Below are 21351 nucleotides of genomic sequence, written 5' to 3'. Positions count from 1 at the left end.
GCACCAACATAAGCCTGATGAATAGTCAGTCGGATCCAACGTGCCAAAGTCTGCTTAGACGGTGGCCAACCCCTCCGAACCGCATCATAAAGGACAAAAAGTGACTCAGACTTACGGAGGGAAGCAGTCCTGTCAACATAGATGCGGAGAGCTCTAACCACATCCAAGGTAGAAGAACCACCAGAGTCCTCCATCAAAGACGGTACCACAATAGGCTGATTAATATGAAAAGCCGACACTACCTTGGGAAGGAAGGCGGCTACCGTCCGGAGTTCCGCCCTATCAGCATGAAACACAAGGTAAGGTGGCTTATAGGACAGAGCACCTAATTCCGAAACTCTACGAGCCGAAGCTAGAGCCAAGAGGAGGACCGTCTTCCAAGACAAGTACTTAATATCAACCTCTTCCAAAGGTTCAAACATGGACGACTGAAGAAACAAAAGCACTAAGTTCAAGTCCCAGGGAGCAATCAGAGGTACAAAAGGAGGCTGCACCCGCAAGACCCCCTGAAGAAACGTCTGCACTTCAGGAATGAGGGCCAATTTCCGTTGAAAGAAAATGGAAAGGGCAGAAACCTGCACCTTTAAAGTTCCAAGACGAAGGCCAGAATCCAGACCCGTCTGAAGAAAAAGCAGAAACCGGGACAACCGAAAAGTCCTAGATGGAAGATCCCGACTGTAACACCACGAGATATAAGAACGCCAGATGCGGTGATAATGCGCAGCAGAAACTGGTTTCCTGGTGCGTAGCATGGTAGGAATGACAGAGTCTGGGATTCCTCTGCGTCTTAGGATATCTGTTTCAAAAGCCACCTCGTTAAACGCAGTTGCGCTAGGTTGGGGTGTACTAAAGGACCTTGCTGTAGCAGATCCGGGCACAGAGGAAGGGGCCACGGATCGTCTGACAATAGGGACCGAAGGTCCGCGAACCAACTCCTCCGAGGCCAGTTCGGAGCCACGAGAATGACAGAGGCCGACTCGTGTTTTATCCTTTTTAGCAGTCGAGGAAGAACTGGAATCAGAGGAAAGAGGTAAACCAAGTCGTAGTTCCACGGAACTGTCAGAGCGTCTACTGTCACTGCCTGCGGATCTCGAGTTCTTGACACGTATACCGGGAGCTGACGATTCAATCGTGACGCCATGAGGTCCACCTGAGGACATCCCCATCGACGTATCAGCGCGTTGAACACGTCTGGATGAAGCTTCCATTCCCCGGGGTGGATATCCTGTCGGTTTAGGTAATCTGCTTCCCAGTTGTCCACACCCGGGATGAATACTGCCGACAGGATTACTGACTGGCTCTCGGCCCACCTGAGAATCTGAGTTACTTCTCGCATGGCCATGCGACTCAGAGTCCCTCCTTGGCGGTTGATGTACGCGACAGCCGTCGCGTTGTCGGACTGAACTCTTACTGTTGCTTCTATCAGAACATTGTAGATCGCTCTGAGTTCCAACACATTTATGGGCCACTTTTGTTCTAGAGGGGACCATCTACCCTGTAAATGATAATCGAGGACTACAGCTCCCCATCCTCGAAGGCTGGCATCCGTTGTTACGATGATCCAGTCCCACACTCCGAATCTCCGGCCCGCTAGAAGATTGTTGGATTGTGTCCACCAGAGAAGGGCCACTCAGGCACTCTGGTAGCTGGGCTCAGACGGATCTGTCGATGAGCAGATGAGACCCTGACCCCTGTGTTAGTAGGTCCAGCTGAAACACCCTGGAGTGGAAGCGCCCGAACTGTATTGCCTCGAAGGCCGCTACCATCTTCCCCAGGAGACGCAGACAAAGAAGGAGGGACACCCTCTTTGGTCTGAGGACCAGCTGAACTAACAACCGGATATCCCGGGCCTTGTCTACTGGAAGAAAGATCCTCTGTGATGCCGTATCTAAGATCATGCCCAGAAACAGGAGCTTCTGGGACGGATTGAGATTTGATTTCTTGAAGTCTATTATCCAACCGTGTTGGATTAGAGTCTGATATGTCAGTAAGGCATGACTTGTAAGAAGACATACCGACTGCGCGTTGAGTAACAGGTCATCCAAATAAGGGATTATGTTCACTCCCGATGACCGAAGGAGAGCAATCATGACTGACATGAGTTTGGTGAAGATGCGGGGAGCCAAGTATAACCCGAACGGCAATGCCCGAAACTGATAATGATCCTTCAATATGGCGAAACGCAGAAAGGCTTGGTGTGGTTCCCAAATGGGAACGTGGAGATAAGCATCCTTGATATCCATGGATAATAGGAACTCTCCTGGTTCCAAGCTCGCAATAACGGACTGCAGAGACTCCATTTTGAACCGATACATCTTCAGATACATGTTCAATGACTTGAGGTTCAAGATGGGCCTGACCGATCCATCCGGTTTGGGTACTACAAACAGGTTTGAGTAAAACCCCATACCTCGTTGATGTTCTGGAACGGGGACTAGCACAGATACTACTATAGCGTTCCCGCTAGACTTTTTTAGCGGGGCGCGGCGCCCTGCCCTCCTTCTGGAGGGCAAAAAGCGCCCTGCCCTAACAGCCTGCAGGAGCCGTTCTCACCCGCGGGACGCAGTGCCCCGCGGGTGGAGAAACATGCGGTGACCCGGTCACCGCCGGAGAATAGACGCCTGGCGCATGCAGATATTGGCAGACTTGTAGTGAAGAACCGAGGTGGAGGGGGGACCTCGAACTCTATTCGGTACCCCAGGGAAATTAGTCTGCGGATCCACGGCTCTGGAGATGTCTGGTTCCAAACTTGTTGAAATCTTTGCAGGCAGCCTCCCACTGTAGGTGGTCCCAGGTGGGACGGAAGACCGTCATGCCACCTGTTTCTCAGCTGGCTTAGGCTCCTGTCTACGTGCAACAGAGTGTGGGCGACCTCTACCTCTGCCGCCTCTTGCTTGGGAGGGAGCACCTCTGGTTCTACCACGAAAGGAATGTGGCGCACGAAAGGAATGAAAGGAAGGTCCAGTGTAAGATCTTCTGGGAGCCGGTGCAGTTGAAAGGAGCAAGGAAGACTTACCCCCCGTGGCCTGGGATATCCATTTGTCTAATTCCGGGCCAAACAGCATGTCGCCAGTGAATGGTAAACCGTCCACCGCACGCTTGGATTCTGCGTCCGCATGCCAGGCGCGCAACCAGTGGGCTCTGCGGCCCGAAATAGCAGAAGCAGATATGCGAGCACTAATCTGACTGATATCTTTTGACGCTTCTCCCAGGAAAACTGCAGACTCGCGGATGTCTTCTGCTAGTAAGCATAACTCTGCTCTAGCATTACCCGAGTCCAAACCTGTAATAAACTGGTCAGCTCAGCAAACCACCGCCTTGTTAACCCAAGCAGTAACAAGGGTGGGCCTAAGTTGAGCACCCGCTGCGGTATAAATAGATCTTAGCGTTGTCTCCAATTTACTATCCGAAGGATCTTTTAGTACTGTAGCTCCCGATGCTGGGAGTGCTGTTTTTTTTAGAAAGACGGGAGACGGACGCATCTACTGGAGGGGGTGTTTCCCACTTCTCCATCATGGATGATGGAAAAGGGTAGCTAGAAGGAAGCCGGCGCGGAATTTGGAACCGTTTATCCGGTTGCTTGCAGGCCACTGAAAGCTGCTGTTGAAGATGCAGTGAGAACGGAAAAACCGCCGAACTCTTTGGTTGTTCATGAAATAATTCACACTCCTGGGATGCAGGAATAATATCCTCAGGTAAGTTTAAGGATTTTTCTGACCGCCAAAATTAAAGATTCCACCCCAGGAGAGGTGGACTCTAACTCTAGAAGGGTATCGTCCTGTAATGCTTCCTCCAATTCCCCTTCTTCAGTATCCTCCGTAGCGAGGAATTCCTCATCAGACTCTTCTGACTGGAGAATAGCCGATAAAGGACGCTTTTGTGTCGGTCCCTGTAAGGAAGTGGAGGGAGTGGCCACAGCTGTACCCATTACCTGTACCAGGGTGTCAAGAGACTTGGTTAGCCTCCCACCCAGGGAGGCTGAGACTTCCGTGCCTCAGCTAACTCAGACGTTAAATCCGTCATTACTCCTACCATGTCAGCGGCCCATGTAGGCGCAGGTGAGGCAATAATAGCCATAGGTGGATCAATTGCTATACAATCATCACATAACGTGGACCCAGCAGCATGCGGCTTGGATAGTTTGTTGTTACACCTAGAACAAACAAACATCCTTTGAGATGCTTTTGTTCTGTTTGAGATGGATACACACAGTCACCACACACAGAGGGACAGAGTATATACAGAAGTAAAGAACCAACAGAAGGCTGGCTTGGGACACAGAGGAGGAGATACACCCCACTCCCTTCCCACAGATCAGATTCCCTGCACCCCCAGTGTATTATGCACAGCCTCTGTACCAGAGCCTTCTTTGCTCAACTTGTAGCTGCTGTAGCCAGTAATGGGGAGCCAAAGATCCAGCCTTCAGTTCTGCTGCACTCTTCCTGTATAAGGGAGAGATGCAGGCATTTAACAGTTAATAAACGGCAGCCACGCTGTTTTTTACAGCCGCTTCCAGCATATAGAAGAAAGAGCCCGCGCTAATTAGGCCCCGCCCCCTTCTTCATGCCCTAAGGGCTCCATTATGGCTGCTATGTCCATCCCCCCCCTCCCCTCCGCGCTACCCGCGTGTATCAGCGGGGAGAGGGAAGAAGCAGGGAGCCGCGTGTAGCGCTGTGTATTCCCTAACACAGCGCAGGGCAGCGCTGACAGTGGGACATTGCTAGCGCTGTCTAACAGCGCTATGCACACCTAACACAGCGCAGCATGCTGTGTCAGCGCCGGGCAGCGGGGGCAGGAACCGGGGGATGCGCAGCTTGTTACTCACTGCGTGTCCCTGTAGAAGCTTCTCTCGGCAGTCAGCAGTCTTCTTTTCAGACCTGCTGTGGCGATAAGGAGCTGTCAGCAGCTCTTGTAATGAGCCCTGTGCACTCCTTCCTGGTGTTTGCTAAAACACCAGGGCGCCAGGTACCCGGACCCCACCTTTTAGATGGGTGGCGAAGACTACCTATAGGAATGTAAAAGATGCTTTAAAATAAAATTAAATAAAATAAATGTATTGCTGGAGCACAGCATAATGTGACCAGCTCCTAGAGCACATTTTCTAAACTGAGGGCTGATGGGGCATAGAGGGGGAGGAGCTTCACACTTCTAAATTATTTAAAGTGCCGGCTCCAGTTATCCACGCCTCTATACCCCAGCGTAAGCACCTCCAGTGTCCCCTAGTGGATGAAAGACAAATAGTTAATAATATTGGGCATTGGAAAATAGGGCGACCCCACTGTTTCCTTGATTTTCCAGCAAAGACCGAGAGGTTCAGGGCTGGTACTAATTGGGGTGGGTTGGGGAGGGGGGGGGGGCATTCGCAGTTTTTTTTTTTTTCTGCAGTTTAACACTTTCTTAACTTTGTAACCTAACGAAGTCTGCACAGATCATTAGGTGATATGATCTGTGCAGACTTCTGTTTGGCAGGGTTTGCCATAGTTTTTTTAAACTGAAAAAAAAGACTAACATTGACGCTGGGTTTCAATTGAATCTGAAACCCAACGTTGATGTCCGTCAACTTGGGTTTAGAACCAAAACCGACGGTTAGTAAATTTATCCAAGAGTCTCACAACTCATGCGTACAAGCCCTTAAGTCATGTGAAATAGTTACAAAGTACATGACTGGAGTGTAAGGATCATATTCATCTACTTTATGACCACATATGTAAGGAGAACTAATCCTGCACAGCGAAGAATAACACTGCTGCAACTTTCTCAGCTACTTGAAATTCGGACCCAGTCTCCAGAGAGATAAATATGGCAACGGGAAGAAGCGCATCGGAGCCCCAGCAATCTGCTGTCATGAACACAATCCTTGAAAGTAGAACTTTTAAAGCCCGCTGGAATTTAAAGTCTCTTTATAAGTACAATGCATTAGTTGTTTTTTGTCTCCTATGACAGCTTTAGACGTTTGAGTTCAGCATGGAATTTAGCTCAAAATCCCGGCGTTCAGTGGATTACGCGTCTGAGGGGAAGGAAGGGGGGGAACGGAATCACAGATGGAACTAAAACTTGGCAACTTTCAGCCAAGTCCCATCTATATTCATTTTTAAGAAACTTGCAGAAACTTTCTACAGTAGATTCACAGATAATGGATCAGGCCTGTTACTTTGCAGGGTTATGGCGCCAATTTGTCACTTGTAACCGCCGCGAATTACATTACGAGTTCATGACCGTTATTTAATGGAAGCAATGTAGCCTCATTACGACCAATCAGAATGAAGGTGACTCATAATAAAAGACTGTTCCACGTTTGCCAAAAATTCTATTCAATATGTCATATTCTTCTGGATGCTAGAGATTACAGCAAATGGCATAGAAGACAATAGCCATAGCAAATCAATGACATACTTTTATTTCATATGAACCTAAAAAAAAAATCTATTTTTGGTCCCAATTTTCTCAAAGTAACAGAAGCTGTTGGTGTTCTTTCACCACGACTAACCATTCTTGGTTAAATATATATATATATATATATATATATATATATATATATATATATATATATATATATATTTTATTATTGTCTTTAAACAGATTTGAAAACCTTTACTGCAGGACAAACACCATGGGCGGAATTCAATTGATTTCGCAGCCCGCATCTCCCGTCTAAAGTGACAGGAGATTGCGGGCCGCTATTCAAATTGTGCCAGAATTTCACGCTAATCGCGCCCATAGAGGTCAAGTTTAGCCGCGTAAAGCAGCTAAACCCGACCAAAGTGCTGGGCGCGATCGCGAAAAGTGATGTTTGGGCGCCCAAACATGTCACTTTTCGCACATTTCAGCTCTCATCCCCCAGGGGCTGCGAGCTGAAGTGTAGCGCTTGGCAGCTGATCGCGCCCGACAGGAGCAAGAATAGAATAGCTCCGTCGGGCGCGATAGGGGTTGGAGAGAATTGAATTCCGCCCCATGACGGAAATGTACGTGCCATACGACAAGACCTTAATGGGCAGATTTATCAGCACAAATTTGCAAACTTCGATTTTTCGCTATTTGAAAATATTAAGCATCCCTTGTATATACGTATAACAGGACACTTCGATATCTGCTGTAGCCCCTCGCAAAGCAGGTTTCTATGGAGGCAGCAAAACTGTGAAATAGAGAAACATCTCTTTGATAAAGCCCCCATATTGGAGCGAAACCGGTCAGAGATTTAACTGCCAGTTATTATATATTACAGTAGCTTTGCTGCTACTCTACTGAAACTGGGATCTTGTGATTCAGACCCGGATGCTAAGACGCGGACGCACGCTATGGGCGATTGTCGCCCGTCTGCGGCAAAATACGCATGCGCAAACCAGTCACTGCGTCTGGGAATCGTGCGCTCGTAGTACACAGACTGGACGCTACTTTGAGTGACAGATAGCGCCGTTTGTGTGTGGTAACAGGGGAAGATGCTTGTGAACTGGGAGGGTTGTGCTGCGAACGCAGGCGTATCTGGGCGTCAAAACGGAGTTTTATGTGTGTGCATAATTAGCATGGAAGAGTCATTGTACACGTCACTTGGTTGTATTTCAGCCTGCAGTGATCGCAGTGCTTGCGGTGGGGTAGGCTCGAACTCAAGGGCTGCGTGCAGCCCAGATGGCTCTCGATGGTTCAGAGTAATCATACACTTCATGACGTGTGTTAAGAAAGAAAAGTGGGCATCTTTATACCGGTGAGCGCTCACTCTGCCGTCGCTGTCTAAGACATAGAGGGCGTCCTTACACCAGACAGTGCGATCTTGGAATTTGCATACCCGGCTCCTTTTGGCAGCGAGAGAGCGCAGCTTAGCGTCCGGGTCTGAATCGACCCCTGAGTCTCAAGCAGGGAGCTGGAAGCTCCATCAGCACAAACAGCTGTGACTCAGAACAGCTCACTTTGCTTGGGATTGTGCATTGGAAACTCCCTTGGTTATCAGCTACACACGTGAAACACCAACCATACCCCCATTACTTACCTGAAGTGCCCACTGTGAGCGTGCTTCATAGGAGGTATGTCCTTCCAAACTCAACGGATTAATCACGGGACCCTGCAACTAGGTATCGATGTGGTGAGAGACTGGTATAACAGTGGGCCTGATTCATGCCTGCTCGCAAGCGCACAGCGCTCGCAAGCGGGTCGATGGTCCCCCACTGCGCATGCTCGAGACCCAGCCAGCGACTGGCGATCCGTTGCTACGGCTCTCGCACCAAAGCGGGGCAACTGTCAATTGTGATTGACAGCTTGCCCCATTTTGGAGGCAGGCAGGTGGGATGGATGGCCAAACGGAGGCATTCCCGAAGGAACGCCTGCCATTTGGGGGCGGCCCCACTGACATCACGAGTGATGTCAGTGGGTGAGCTTACGGCTCTATTAGAGCCGAAAGCTCACTGGGGCTTGCGAGAACGAGACCCTACCACAAGGGTCTCGTCGCAAGCCCCGATGGTCGTGACAATCACGGCCAACACCTGGCCGCTTGCTAAAGCTGTGGGTGGTCACCCACAGCTTAGCGAGCGGCCAGGAGGCAGTCTTTAAAAAAAAACAGGGTCGCCCCTGATTCAGAGCGAGCGCTCTCAAAGAGCGTCCGCCCTTATATGATACAGAAAGAGCTTTATATAATTATTATTGGATTTTCCACGTCATTAATTTGTCGAGACACTGCTCCAGGCATCAAAGATCCAGTGACTCATTTCTATTAGAGGCAGTATATTTTATATAGTTCGATTCTCAGGAGTGCATTTAAGTCTTTCAATATTGGTTAAATGTGATTATTAATATTATATAGGTGGTGGTCTTGAGAATTGTTTCTGCCTTTTCGGGAACTACATAGTATATTATTGGTTTATTAGTCTTGTTGTGGTAAAACGGACATATACTAACTGAAGCATTCCTGAGCTGGGCCCCCGGTAGCAAATGCTATCTTTTTGAGCCAAAGCATCCCTCCCTGGCACCATCCGCCAGCACATGCGTGGTCTGAGCACGCATGCGCAGTATCTGTAACGGGGTCTGACACCGGAAGCAAAGTGACCACTTTACTTATTACACATCGCAGGGACAGGTTCCAACCAATGCCCCTGTTCCCTGCATTTGATTTTTGGTAAATGCAGGAGATACACGATATGAGGCAAAAATAAATTATAATTAGAATGACCAAGTTCCGATTATTGGTAAATACGCTCTTGAGAATTGTTTGTGGCTCATATTTGTCACCTAAGAGCAACCACCTGTTTATACCCTTTTCACACTGCCAGCAAGTAACCGGGTGATGGCACGAGAACGCGCTGCAAACCGGGTTACTGTGCAGTGTGAAAGAGCCCAGATTAAATAACTCGGGCATTTCAACTCGGGTAACGAGCAGGGTTGAACACAAGTTTCACCAGGCTCGCGGTGCAGTGTGGACGGGTAACCCGGGTCCCATTCACTGCATAGGAAGGCGCTTGGAGATTATGGACAAGTGTACAAATCCTGGGTGCGACCCGGCATTGCGATGTAAAAGGGGTATTAGTGACCACTCCCTTGATTTTGCACTCCAAGGGGCGTCCAGGTCTGTAATTACACTACGCAAACTGGCTTCATTCTCACTCCGCAGCCGAAACCCGTGTTCATTGTATGTAAATCTCCGGCTAACCTATAATGGATCGAGTAAGAGAAAAAAAAAAACTGGAATTTGCATTCGGAAAAAAAGTGTACTTTAAATAACACGTAACAAATAGATTCCCTATAAATACTGACAACAGAATATTAGATCAGTAAGGAAATGTGTCACAAGATGATTGGCAACTATCCCTAATTTCCAGGCCCAGAGTTCCAGGTTTCTAACATCTATCACTAGAAATGTTCATTGCTTTCAGTATTGGCCAACGGTATAATAACATTCCTTTCGCTCTGCATGTTAGATGCAATTCTAACCATCTGTTCTTGCTCTTACTAGGCTTCAGATGTTAATAGCCATTGAAAATGAATATTAAAAATCCAAAAGAATACACCACGGTCAGCTGACGAAGTGGTTTCTTTTCTAACTAGAGCCCTATCTGTGTGAAGTTTGTATGTTCTCACATTGTCTGCGTGGATTTCATCCGTGTGCTCCAGTTTCCTCACTGGACCAAAAACATGCTGGCACTGTGTTTAGGTTTGTATGGTCGAGGATTGAATGGCATATTACTAATGGAGCTCTCCCCCAAAAAATTTTAATTCCGTATGGCGGCATATCAAGGTATTAAGGAATCTTTCTCCGGTGGCAGGTATTAAGGAAGAGTCGTCAGAACACGGGCACCGATATCACGCGCATGTGCAAGTCAAAAATTACCGGAGAGGGGTCTGAAGGATCACACTCGAGAAAATGTTGCTGCAAAAGCGAACGCTATGTGAAGATAGTAGTGTTCCCCCCTGCCACCCCGTCTCCCAAGGCGCATGCGGAGAAGAGATGAGCCACCCTGAACCCGCCAAGAGAGGCACCACATTAGGACTACAATGAGGAAGTAGACATCTTGGAGGTGGTCAGCCGAAAGTACCTGAAGGCAACATTAACATAGCAGATATTATAATTTACAGGTAAAACAGCCTGTTCTGCTAAAAGAAGATGTCTATGTCATGTACTGAACTTTAGTGTTGCTAAATATGTGAATGTGAATTAGGAACACTACTGTATGGTATATTGTGAATTGGGAGGACTACTGTATGGCATAATGTGAATTGGGGGAGAACTATTGTGTGGAATGTGAATCTAGGATATGTACCGCTTTATGTGAACTGGGGGACACTATGTGGCATAATATGAATTGACGGCACTACTGTGTGGCACATGAAGTTTGGGCAACATGTATGGCATAATGTGAATTAATGGCACTACTGTGAGGCATGTGATTTGTGGCCACCACTGGGTGGCATGTGAATCATGGGCATTATAGTACAGTACATATAATGTAAGAATGATTATATTAATGTATAATGACAAGTGAATACATCAGCTTTATCGATGAAAATTGTGCCCTTTAAAACTAAAATGTGCCCTCCTCACAGGGGCGTATTAAGAGAGGAGGGGGCCTGTGTGCACTCCCTACCCGGGGTCCCCTCTGCTCTCCCTGGTGGCCAGCGGACGACTGATGCAGCAGTAGACTAGATAGTGTTAGCTATCGGAGACAAGCATTTTGGTACATTTCATATTTTATAGGTACTGTGTCAAAAATTGAGAAACCGCAGCAGATATCTGATATCTTCTGCCGTGCCCCCTTCTTACAGGGATACTTCATTTTTGTACGTATCCTCAGAAAATGTCTGTCTTCAGTGGATTTACAGTAAATTAGTGTAAATAAATGTCAACATGGAGTGTCAACAACATAATTTCGACATGTTCTGAATGTCGACATGGGCAGGAGCATATCGAGCATGCAGCTTTCCGTTACGGAGGTGAGCATGCTTGACCTTAACCCGAAACCTACACGCAACTGGACCGTAACCCTATAATCACCTGTCTGCATTCACAATGTCAGTAATCTGTCATTGTGGAACTGTGAATGTTGAAATAAAGACCATGTCAACATACTCACACCGACTTTCTAAATGCCGACAAAATGCCTGTTAGACCATAATCCATGCCCCTTAGACTATAATCTGAACTGGGGCAGGGACTGGTGCAAATGATTAAACAGAATTTGCAGAGCGTTGTGTTATATGTGGCGCGATATACATTAAACCCATTCTGAGTGATCTATCAACATGGCAAAAAGATTCCGTTCTGAAATGATCCAATAGAGCCATCTCAGATAATTTCATACAGCTTAGAGAGGGCGAGCTAAAAAATTTTATCTATTATGGAGCGTACACACGGTCAGATTTGTCAGACTTGTCAGATTTGTCAGATGAACGATTGAACGATTAAACGATCTGAACGATTTGAACGATTTGACCAAAGTTTTGAACGATTTGAACGATTGAACGATTTTTGACTGCATTAAAATGAATGGAATCGTCCAAGTCTGACTGCAAACCCATCAGATGTCAGATATCGTTATCTGACAAACGGGAACGCGCATCGTTGATCGTCCATCGTTCAGGCATGTCAGATATGAACGATTTTCCTTCAGATATGAACGACTGAACGATTTTTAAATCGTTATCGTTCATATCTGAAGGAAAAATCTGATCGTGTGTATGCACCATTAGATTATATGTATGCAAATACTGAGTTTCCAATAACCCCTATTTTAGAATATATTAAGACTATTACTCTGTTGAGACTGCCGATACTGGCGTACTATCCTGGCTATAAGCATCCAACCTCCAATGGAAAGACAAGTGTGCGACCGCTAAACGTAGCGCCAGGTTACACACCCACCCAGCAGACAGACTCTGCACTCCCATTAAATCCACATAAAACACAGACGTCCTGGAAAGTCGGTAAAACAGGGGCCCAAATCCAATAAATAAAGCTAGAGCCCTTGGACAATAATGGTGCTCTTGGTAAAGGGAGGGGGGGGGGGGGGGAGGTTTACAATATTAAAACACTGGAAAAGGAAATAAGACATCCAAAAGAGGGATCTTCCAAACCAAATAACCACAAGGATTAAACAACTACTTTAAAGGGACAATAAGTCAGGCTCATATACATGTCCTGTACTTCCTTACCAAAGTATCACTTACATATTGGTTTCCTGCAAGCTGTAAACATAATAGCTATTTGCGTTAATGAGTAGGTTGCCATGTGCAATTATTTAACTACATTTAAAACCATAACGGAAAAAATAAAAACAGAAAGAAATGGCCAAAGTAGAAACAATTTGTGCATTAAAAAAGGATTTATATGAGGAATTTCAAAAAGGAAATAAGACCCGGAAATTATTGGTGGTGTCATAACATCATGTGGCCCCCGCTAGTCTGTCTAATTCTCCAATTTGCCTAGTAATTTTCCTGGCATGTCAAAGACAGCTACGGGTCTAGGTAGGTAAGAAGCATTCTTCCCTAGGGCGACAATGTCAGCTGTTTTTCTATACCCAAACTCTTTAAATCAAACCAGTCACACAGTGGAGTCTGCCATTTTCTGCGCTCAACCAATGATAGGTACTGCCACATTATGGGCCTGATTCAGAGCCGGACGCTCTGACCAGAGCGCTCGCTCTGAATCAGGGCCCTCCTCCATGAAAATGGAGCGGCCTCCTGGCCGCTCGCATAGCTGTGGGTGACCACCCCCAGCATATGCGAGCGGCCAAAAAGATGGTCGCGATGGTCTTGACCATCGCGACCATCGGACTTGCAACGGAGACCCTGCGGTAGGGTCTCCCTGCCAGAAGCCCTAGAGTGATTTTGGCTCTATCAGAGCCAAAATCACTCCCACTGACATCACTAGTGATGTCAGTGGGGACGGCTTCAGACGGTAGGCGTTCCCATGGGAACGCCTCCGTCTGGCCACCACGCCCTCGGCACGCCCACCAAAGGGGGCGTGCTGTCAATCAACATCGACAGCACGCCCCCTTTGGTGCGAGACCCGGAGCGATGGAAAGCCCGTCGCTCCCCGGGTCACGCGCATGCGCATGACGGCATGCGCAGTGGGGAACATTGACCCACTTGCGAGCGTACTGCCGCTCGCGAGTGGGTCTGAATGACCCCCTATGTCAGCCCCAAAGGTCTGCGATTGTTTCCAATGCTTATTTTCCCATAATCCAGGGTCATAATGTAACAAAATTACCAGATCATTTGTGACCTCAGGAGAAGTTGCGGGTGGATTTTATGGTCTTACCAACCTTTAGGTCACGTAGGTGCCCTGGTCTTTATGCCTCAAACTTATGAATCGCTATGTACTAGGTCGACCTAGCGTGTACCCAGCTTAATGGTGTAAGATTACCCAACGCCTGATTTCATCTTAACATTGGTGAGCATAATACACTACTTTGGAATAAAAAAAAATTTTTTTACCACATAGAGCTTGATTCAATTAGGAGCTAAGGGGGCGAGTTGCTGTTGTTATGGCATACAATTTGACCCACTCGTGGCCCGATCTCACCCTCGCCCCTATGAGGCTGTAAACAAAAATGTGCAAATTCGCAGGTATAGCTGCTCTTACTCGCACTGCAATAGACTCGCACCTAATTGGATCGAGCCCATAGTGTACACTGGCCTGATTCAGACCCGCTCGTGAGCACATAGCGTTCGCAAGCGGGTCGATGGCCAGGCAGTGCGCATGCGCGAGCCCCGTAGCGAGTGAATTTTCACTCGCTGTGGGACTCACTACAAGACGGGGCGGCTGCCGATTGTGATTGACAGCTCGCCCCGTTTTGTAGGCGTGCAGTGTGGGGGGCGGCTGGACAAAAGGAGGCATTCCTGCCGTTTGTGGGCGGCCCTACTGGCATCACCAGTGATGTCAGTAGTGAACTTCCCGCTCTATTAGAGCAGGTAGTTCACTGGGGCTTGCGGTGGATGAGACCCTACCACAAGGGTTTCGTCGCAAGCCCGATGGTAGCGACGATCACCAGGCCGCCCTCTAAAGCTGTGGGTGGTCACCCACAGCTTAGCGAGCGGCCTGGAGGCCGGTGAAAAAAAAAAAAGCGGCCCGCCCTGATTCAGAACGAGCGCTCGCAAAAAGTGAGCGCCTCTGAATCAGGGCCACTGTATTTCAATTTCTTTTATCCGGAGTTAAACTTCTCATCCTAGCAAGTTTTAGAAGCGCTGGATCCAACCCATTTTCACTAATAGTATCGCCCGCTTCAAAATGCCCTCAAAACACACCATATTATTATAGCCCCCCTCCTAGATCTCCAATTACCACTCCACCCATAAACTGCTCTTCTTCCAAGCGCATCCTCTAACTATTCACCCCAGGCCTTATCATGTAAGCTCTCCCGAGCAGGACCCTCTCTCCACTTGTTCTCTCCTTACTCCTATCCATGACACCCGTGCTCCATGTCTTTTGTCTGCCAGGTCCCTTCAGCTACTCTGACAGTAGCCCTTATGTTGGGTACAGGCTCGAGTGCCAAATAACCTACTAGACAGTGAGTTCACCTACCCTCATCCTCCCTAGTCATTTTATTGCTGTGTGCTGTTCTTAGATATATCAACCTACATTGTACCCTACTTCTAGAAAGTCAAGTTGCACTGTTACTATGGCCTAGAGTCAATTTATGCAAATCGATTAGCACCGGGAAGGAGCTCCAGGAGCTATTCAATTCAGTGCGCTGTTAAACCCGACTAAGGATTTCTTCTCGCACCCCTCCTGGGGGTATGAGCAGAAATCCAACAAAACTCTTGGCGCGATGCTGTTTTCTGCCCTTAGCGCTGCGGAAACAGAACAGCGCCGGGCAGTTAAGTCGGAGAATGACGGTTATCGCGACTAAATGCCATGTTTAAGGCGCGGGAACGGGCGTTCTCCGACATAATAGCGTACTGAATTGAATAGCTCCGGGAGCTCCTTCCGGGCGCTATTCAATTTGCGTTAAATTAAATCGTGTCCTATGTATTTCCCGTGTACAGCGCTGCAGACATTTTGTGGCGCCGTAAGAATAAAGGAAAATCAGAATACTAATCGGGTGCATGTCTCCTGGCCTGGCAGATTCTGCGGTTTCTCAGGTATGTCTTTAGGATGACGCATGGAGAGTTATCTGTATTCTCCTTAACAGAGGGAGGAGAGAAAAAGAAAAAAAAACAACTCTAAAATGAGTTACAGATTTAATGGTTCCTGCAGCCAAAAAATAGTTGGCAGCAATGTACAAACCAAACCTAAAAAGGACATTTACAGCTTAGGCAGGAATGAAAATTTGGCTGAATTGGAAAACAAAATCATTTCCAATCTTAAACAGAAAATTCTGAGGAATGTAGATGTAGACAGTTAAGTCCCAGGCTTAGATTGTCCATTGGAGGAATAAGCTGAGGTTTGTCAGTATCTCAAGTAACATAACCCAGAGTACTGAAGTGGGTCTCACCGGCATTAGAGAAATCTGAAACAACAAATTTGCTCAAACTATTAAAAAAAAAATGGTATAATGTACCCCCTACTGTGAATTATATGGATATAAAAAGTCACCAGGACGTTCGGTATAAAGGCACAATGCTGTAGATTGAGCACGGCTTATTGACATCTAATATCCAGATATTTACAACAGGACTTGCATTGCTCCTTACAATACACACGTTTTTCTAATGAACGTTGTTGAACTGATGACATCAGACCTCAGTTTCTGATGACATCAGAGCTCACTTTTATGCCAGTCTTTCTGGGTTATGATACATATATTGCAGTCAACTGAGTCAATGCCCCAACCACTAAGGGCCATTTTCAGGTCGGACTTTTCGCCATCATCGCCGTTTTTTCAGGGATAAAGTATCGGGTACGTGCCCGCTTATCCCCGTATTCAGTTAGGATCCGGCGAAAACGGGAACCCGGCGGAAAGGTAAGTATCGAGTAGTTCTGGCAATTTTCGGGAAATCATCCTGGCACCCCCCTAAAGATGGTTTGACATGGGGGATCACTATGGGTACCCCCGAATTGGCCTGCTGAAGGTAGTCTGGGTTTGTAAATAGCCACGGCAGGTGCATAAATGCGCCTGTGAAGAAGGGGTGAAGAATAGCGTTTAACTATTTTATTTTTTTTGGGGGGGGGGGATAACTATACCCATCAAATTTGTGGTACATGAAAATGGGTGCAAGCATATTTTAAGTCCCTAAAATGATTTTAAAAAAAATCTTCAAAAATGCACCTGCCGCTACCAGCCACATTCTAGAAAACACCTGCCGCATACTTGCAAACCCCCTGGATCGATTTCGCTAGTTTAGAAGTTTGCCCCCAATTTTTTATTTTCCCCCAAAATTAATGTACTTTTTTGGGGTGTCCTAAGAAACTATTTTTTATACATTTTGACACAGAATACTTTAAAGGGGACATTACAAAGGCTGCAGGATATTTTTTTTTTCTGCACCCCAAAACCCCAATTCTGCACTTTTTTTGCTGCCTAAACAGTGGTGAAAACTTATCCCCTTTTTTTTTTACAAAGACTTTTCGCACCTGCAAAAACTCTTTGTAATTGAATATGGGGGATAAGTGAAACTGTCAAAAATGACGTCATCGGTGACAAATTATCGCCGATAACGAGTTTTCGTAGCCTAATTGATTACGGCCCTAAGTGTTTAGACTAGGTGCGGGCTTGTGCTGAACATCCGCCTGCAGGCAACCTGTTTCACCCTATTGGCATCATCAGTGCAGAACAGGTTATTCTGGACTAGGCAACCATACAAAATATGCAGATAGGACACAGATGGTTCGCTAGGCAGCTCTATTAGGCAACTTGCCCCTTCTCTGAGTTTTTAAAGCATAATACTGAGCCTCAAAGGAGTCAGCAGGCTCTGGCTACCAATGAAGCAGTAAGTGCTGGATACATTATGCTATAATACAGTAGAACATTTAAACATAGGACAGAGTATCCTTCAGAACTATTTTGAACACTTTATCCTTACAAGAATTCCACCGAAGCGGACTTATCCTTTAAGGACTTAAGGGGCCCATACACGGTGCGATATAGCAGCCGATCCGGCGGATTGGTACGATATCGCTGCTATATTAGTTCCGTGACGTCAGGCAGCCCCAAATTAAGTGATTGCACTTAATAGGTCTTTGAATTTTACGACATAGTGTTAAAAAGTCACTAAAATGATGGTTCTGTATCCCCCACCTCTCCCATATGAAACAGAAATACCCACCGCATACGGTACATACACATCAGACATACATATAACAGTAAATGAGAGCAACATCCAGAATGCATACATCTGCCTCTCACATGCCTGTGTGCTGAGACAGATGATGAGACTTTGTTGAAATTAACTCCTGGTTTGTCCATTCTGCTGAAGGGAAGTATCTAAATAAAGCTGTGTGAGAGCGTGCCTCCATTACAGTGTTATGCAAGCGACAGCCATTTTTCTGGAGACTAAAATGCATTGGGGCCTATGTAAATAGCTCACTCACTATGGCTTCTGCACTGGAGACAAACTGGATTGTGACAAACGACTGCACAAAGTGGTGAGTCAAGCTGCATACACACGTACTGATTTTGTTAGTGAACGATTTTCGTTCAGTTTTTCCTTCGTAAAAGTGAACTTTTTTTGAACTGTAATGAATGATTTTTTTAATTATTTTTTTCAACGATGACCAAAAATGTACCTTCCCTTAATGAAAATCGTTAAGTTGGTCAGTCAGAAATGGACGATGAACTACAAACTGGAACGCGCATGAACGATTATCGTTCATCGTTATAACTCAGAAACTGAACGATTTTTTGAACGATTGACGTCGTTATAGTTAAATCGTTCAAAAAATCATTAACTGTGTATGCACCTTTAGACTGAGAGAAGGGAGTGTCTGTATATCATGCCGTTGTACATCGCTGCTCAATTTCATCACTGTATTTATGTATTGAAAGATGGTGCTTCATAGTGCAATTAAGAAACTTTATTACAACATTACCATACAAGATGTTGTCAAGAACAGAATATATAGCAATGGTAAGCATCATATTAGGTTGCCACCAGTGAGACAGGACAGCAGGAATATTCACCTGTTCTCTTGTAATGGTCCACTGTGAAGATCGTGAACATGAGGCCTCCTCGCCCCTTATGGTATCATATACCTTTATACACCATACGCCACAGAGGCTAGACCCCACGCCACAGAGGCTAGACCCCACGCCACAGAGGCTAGACCCCACGCCACAGAGGCTAGACTCCCTGGGAAAGCAGCAGCTCTTCTACCCACCTGTTTGTGAAATTAACATGGGGTGCCCAATTCTTGGGTAAGCTTATTAAGCTTCCTCTTGGTTTGCCAGTACCCTACGTTACTCAGATAGTATGTTGGCAGCACAGACGGTGTAATGGTTAGCATTACCACCTCACAGCACTGAAGTCTTGGGTTCAGTTCCCACTATGGCGCTGTGTGGAGTTTGTATATTCTCCCTGTGCTTGCATGGGTTTCATCCCACACTCCAAAAACATACTGGTAGGTTAATTGGCTCCCAACAAAAAAATTAACCCTAGTTTGTGGTAGGGAATATAGATTGTAAGCTCCACTGGGGCAGGGACTGAAAATGTGAATGGCCAAATATTCTCTGTAAAGAGCTGCGGAATATGTGTGCGCTATATAAATAGCTGGTAATAAATAAATATGTAAACAAGCTTTTGCCTCACAATCTGAGGGCGGGGATCCTGGACTTGTGAATAGCGAGCATCCGACGCATGGACTAGAGTGATCTGTGGACTAAGACCCATGCCCTACAAACAACTGCAGCCAACTCACAGCTGTAATTCAAAAGGGATCAATGTATCAAGTTGAGAGTCACAGTATTCAGAGACCAATAACAAAGGTCTGCACTGACTTACCCAGAGCATGCACAATATTCACACTTAGGATTCACCCCGCACCCGTGCAAACTGGACACGCATGATATACACATTCCCATGCTACAACTAATGATCCACATACATGGTACAAAATTAGAATGGACAGCACCAATGACAGCCCTGCAGTCTGTGTATTACATACGTGTCCCGAGCCACACGCCCTGTCTAGTCGCCACTATGTTGCCGTTACTCCATTTAAACCCAGTGCTCTGCATGCATGACAAAAACTCCGCCATTACAGTCCAGGTTTTAAAGCTATCCATGCTTGAGCCCAGGTGGTCACCTCAAATTGACGTAGATGCTAATTATGTCATCTGTACTCATGGATATCCTTAAAACCTGGACTGCAATGGCGGAGTTTGGGAATACATCCAAGTATCTATATAAGTTATTGCATGTCCTTCGATCAACATTCGCGCAGAGGGAGCTCCCACCATGTTGGACAGATTGAAGGGACTCGGGACAGCCGGCAAGTGAGGACGAGGTAAGTATAGGGGCGGATGAGGGGAGAGAATAGACCCCCCCCCCCCCCCAGCATTTGACCAATATACCAGTAGTACTGTATACAGAATGATAACACACGGACATACACAATTGCCTAGTGTCCCCCTGGCCCTGTCTGCCAGGATAGAGCATCTTTGGAAAGTCACACAGGACAGTGTCAGGCGTGGCGCTGCCATGGTGGTTGTGGAACTACAAGTCCCAGCATGTATGCACATGATTATATATATATATATATTATACAGTGTGTAGAGTAAAAGCAGGAAGGCAGCAGCAGGCACCTCCTCCTCCCCCGGGCCCCCTCCCCCCAGACAACCAGCCGGGCTCTCAGTCTCACCAGGTAGAGGGGCGCATAGATCTTCAGGGACTCCTCCATGGCGCTCTGCGTGATCTGCAGGTAGGAGGTGAAGCAGGACGGGCTCCAGGTGTGCCCGATCTCATAGCAGCTGTGCGGGACGGACTTGCTGAGGGCCGCCATGATGCGGTACAGGGACGCTGCTGCTGCTGCCGGAGAGGGAGGGGGAAAGGAGGGTAAAGGTCTCCCCCGCTGATGGGAACGCGGCTCGGGGTTACTCCCGTACAAAGCCCCGGGCGGCCTGGGGAGGCCGGGAGCGCGCACGGCACAGGGGGACGCGCGGCGCGCACACACACGAGGTGGCTCATCATCATTGCACGGGATCGGGGACGCGGAGAGGAGCCCGGATGAGAGCTCGGCAGTAACCACACACACATACATATGTCTCCCTGACACTGACAGTCAGCAGCCTAAGCACTGACGTCAGGGTCCTCTCCGTGAAGGGGATTTAGACATTACCCCTAAAGCGCCTATCCCTGTGTGATCCACTGGTTCTCTCATACGTTTATATGATATAATGGGGTTGGGGTACTCTGTTCATATCTCTGATAAATGCCATGCGCAGACATGGGTAGTGCCAGCACAGAGATTGGTGGTGTTCAGTGTTCCCCCACATCTATATATAACTAATAAATGCCATGCACAGATATGGGTAGTGCCAGCACAGATATTGGGGATGCTCAGTTCCCTCCCCTATATATAACTGATAAATGCCATGCACAGACTTGGGTAGTGCCAGCACAGATATTGGGGTGTTCAGCCCCCTCCCCATATATATAACTGATAAATGTCATGCACAGACTTGGGTAGTGCCAGCACAGAGATTGGGGTGTTCAGTGTTCCCCCACATCTATATATAACTAATAAATGCCATGCACAGATATGGGTAGTGCCAGCACAGATATTGGGGATGCTCAGTTCCCTCCCCTATATATAACTGATAAATGCCATGCACAGACTTGGGTAGTGCCAGCACAGATATTGGGGTGTTCAGCCCCCTCCCCATATATATAACTGATAAATGTCATGCACAGACTTGGGTAGTGCCAGCACAGAGATTGGGGTGTTCAGCCCCCTCCCCAGTGGCAAACGCAGGATTTCTAGAGGGGGGTTTCCAAATG

At 47.0% G+C, this 21351-nt stretch overlaps 1 protein-coding gene across 1 annotated transcript in view; it reads right to left on the bottom strand.

The window, feature by feature from the left end:
- TMEM135 (transmembrane protein 135) overlaps positions 1-20533 on the bottom strand; it is a 340734-nt gene extending 320201 nt beyond the window's left edge. Inside the window, exon 1 of the mRNA XM_088449045.1 lies at positions 20213-20533. Within this exon, the coding sequence (XP_088305171.1) occupies positions 20213-20353 (141 nt within the window). The 5' untranslated portion in view covers positions 20354-20533. The remainder of the gene's footprint in view (positions 1-20212) is intronic.
- Between the last annotated feature and the right edge of the window lie 818 nt (positions 20534-21351).

This window comes from Taudactylus pleione, unplaced genomic scaffold, assembly GCF_031769625.1.
Source record: "Taudactylus pleione unplaced genomic scaffold, aTauple2 ptg000478l, whole genome shotgun sequence".
Lineage (NCBI taxonomy): Eukaryota > Metazoa > Chordata > Amphibia > Anura > Myobatrachidae > Taudactylus > Taudactylus pleione.
Note: the sequence above shows the minus strand (reverse complement) of the source record. Positions and strands in the feature narration are given on the sequence as shown.